Here is a 1,075-nt window from a genome sequence, read left to right as displayed (position 1 = left end):
CGCTTTGTGTGTGTGTGTGTGTGTGTGTGTGTGTGTGTGTGTGTGTGTGTGTGTGTGTGTGTGTGTGTGTGTTGGCAGGTGGAAACCGCAGCTGTCAATCTCTAAGTTTTCTGGATCCCCTGGCACAGAACACACCTAGTAGGAAGACGCAGAGGGTATGACGAATGTACATTTTGCCCCAGACTAACCTGTGAGCAGTAGGCTGGATGCTGAGGGCCTAGTCATCTAAATGGAGACTGGGATCAGAAAAGGGTCCCCCTTGCCTTTCACAGATTCGGCATCTCAGTGCGGGAAGGAGGGCAGCGCTGTACAGTGAAGGAGAGCTGGCCTCTGATTTGGGTTCTGTGTGACTTTGGAGCAGGCATTTTTCCTCTCTGACCCTCAGTCTCTGCATCGGCACCATCAGAGGTACACCTGTACAACTAGATGAGCTCCACAATCCATTCTAAAGCTAATAATCTCCCCAAGTCTTGGATTCCTTCTTCCCCATCCTCCAACCCCAGCATACAGGACGGTTCTGTGTGGCCCTGGTGCTTCTTTGTTCCCCAATTGCAGAAGACATTTACAGGCACCTGGTCCTTGAGAAACACAAGTCCAGGGCAGTGGGCTCTGCAGAACCTTCATAAGAGGAATTAACCAGGGAACCAGTGACTCCGGCAGCCCCAGCATGAACCGAACGTGGGGCTGGGCACACAGGTGGGCTCCAGACACACCTGCAGATCCCTGGCAGGGGGTGGTTCCCAATGGCCCTGAGGCAGGAGTGAAGAGTGGCGGTACCTTTGCACCTACCTGGCAAGGTGAGGGCCAGAGCAAGCAGCAACCTCGTGAGCCTGGCCGGGATCATCTGAGGAGAAGCAGGAGAGTTGAGCTCGCGGTCACTGGCCACACAGGTGGCTGCTATGTGCTCCTGGCCATGCATGAAGCAGGGAGAGTTTTTTTCAAGCAAGAGAAGAGAATCACTCTCATTTGCCTCTTAAACATGGACTGCTGGTCCCCCAAAAAGCCTGTGGCCAGGCCCAAGAGTAACGATCACTGTGATCCAGGACCCCGGGCATCCTTCCCCAAACAGTGGTCC

The 1,075-nt window shown here is 54.2% G+C and overlaps 1 protein-coding gene across 1 annotated transcript in view; it reads right to left on the bottom strand.

Moving 5' to 3' along the window:
* VWF (von Willebrand factor) overlaps nucleotides 1–844 on the bottom strand; it is a 137,574-nt gene extending 136,730 nt beyond the window's left edge. The window contains exon 1 of the mRNA XM_007469511.1: nucleotides 790–844. Coding sequence (XP_007469573.1) covers nucleotides 790–844 — 55 coding nt within the window. The remainder of the gene's footprint in view (nucleotides 1–789) is intronic.
* Between the last annotated feature and the right edge of the window lie 231 nt (nucleotides 845–1,075).

Source organism: Lipotes vexillifer, unplaced genomic scaffold (genome assembly GCF_000442215.2).
Source record: "Lipotes vexillifer unplaced genomic scaffold, Lipotes_vexillifer_v1.1 scaffold395, whole genome shotgun sequence".
Classification (NCBI taxonomy): Eukaryota; Metazoa; Chordata; class Mammalia; order Artiodactyla; family Lipotidae; genus Lipotes; species Lipotes vexillifer.
The sequence above is the reverse complement of the archived record's forward strand: the minus strand, read 5'-3'. Positions and strand labels throughout refer to the sequence as shown.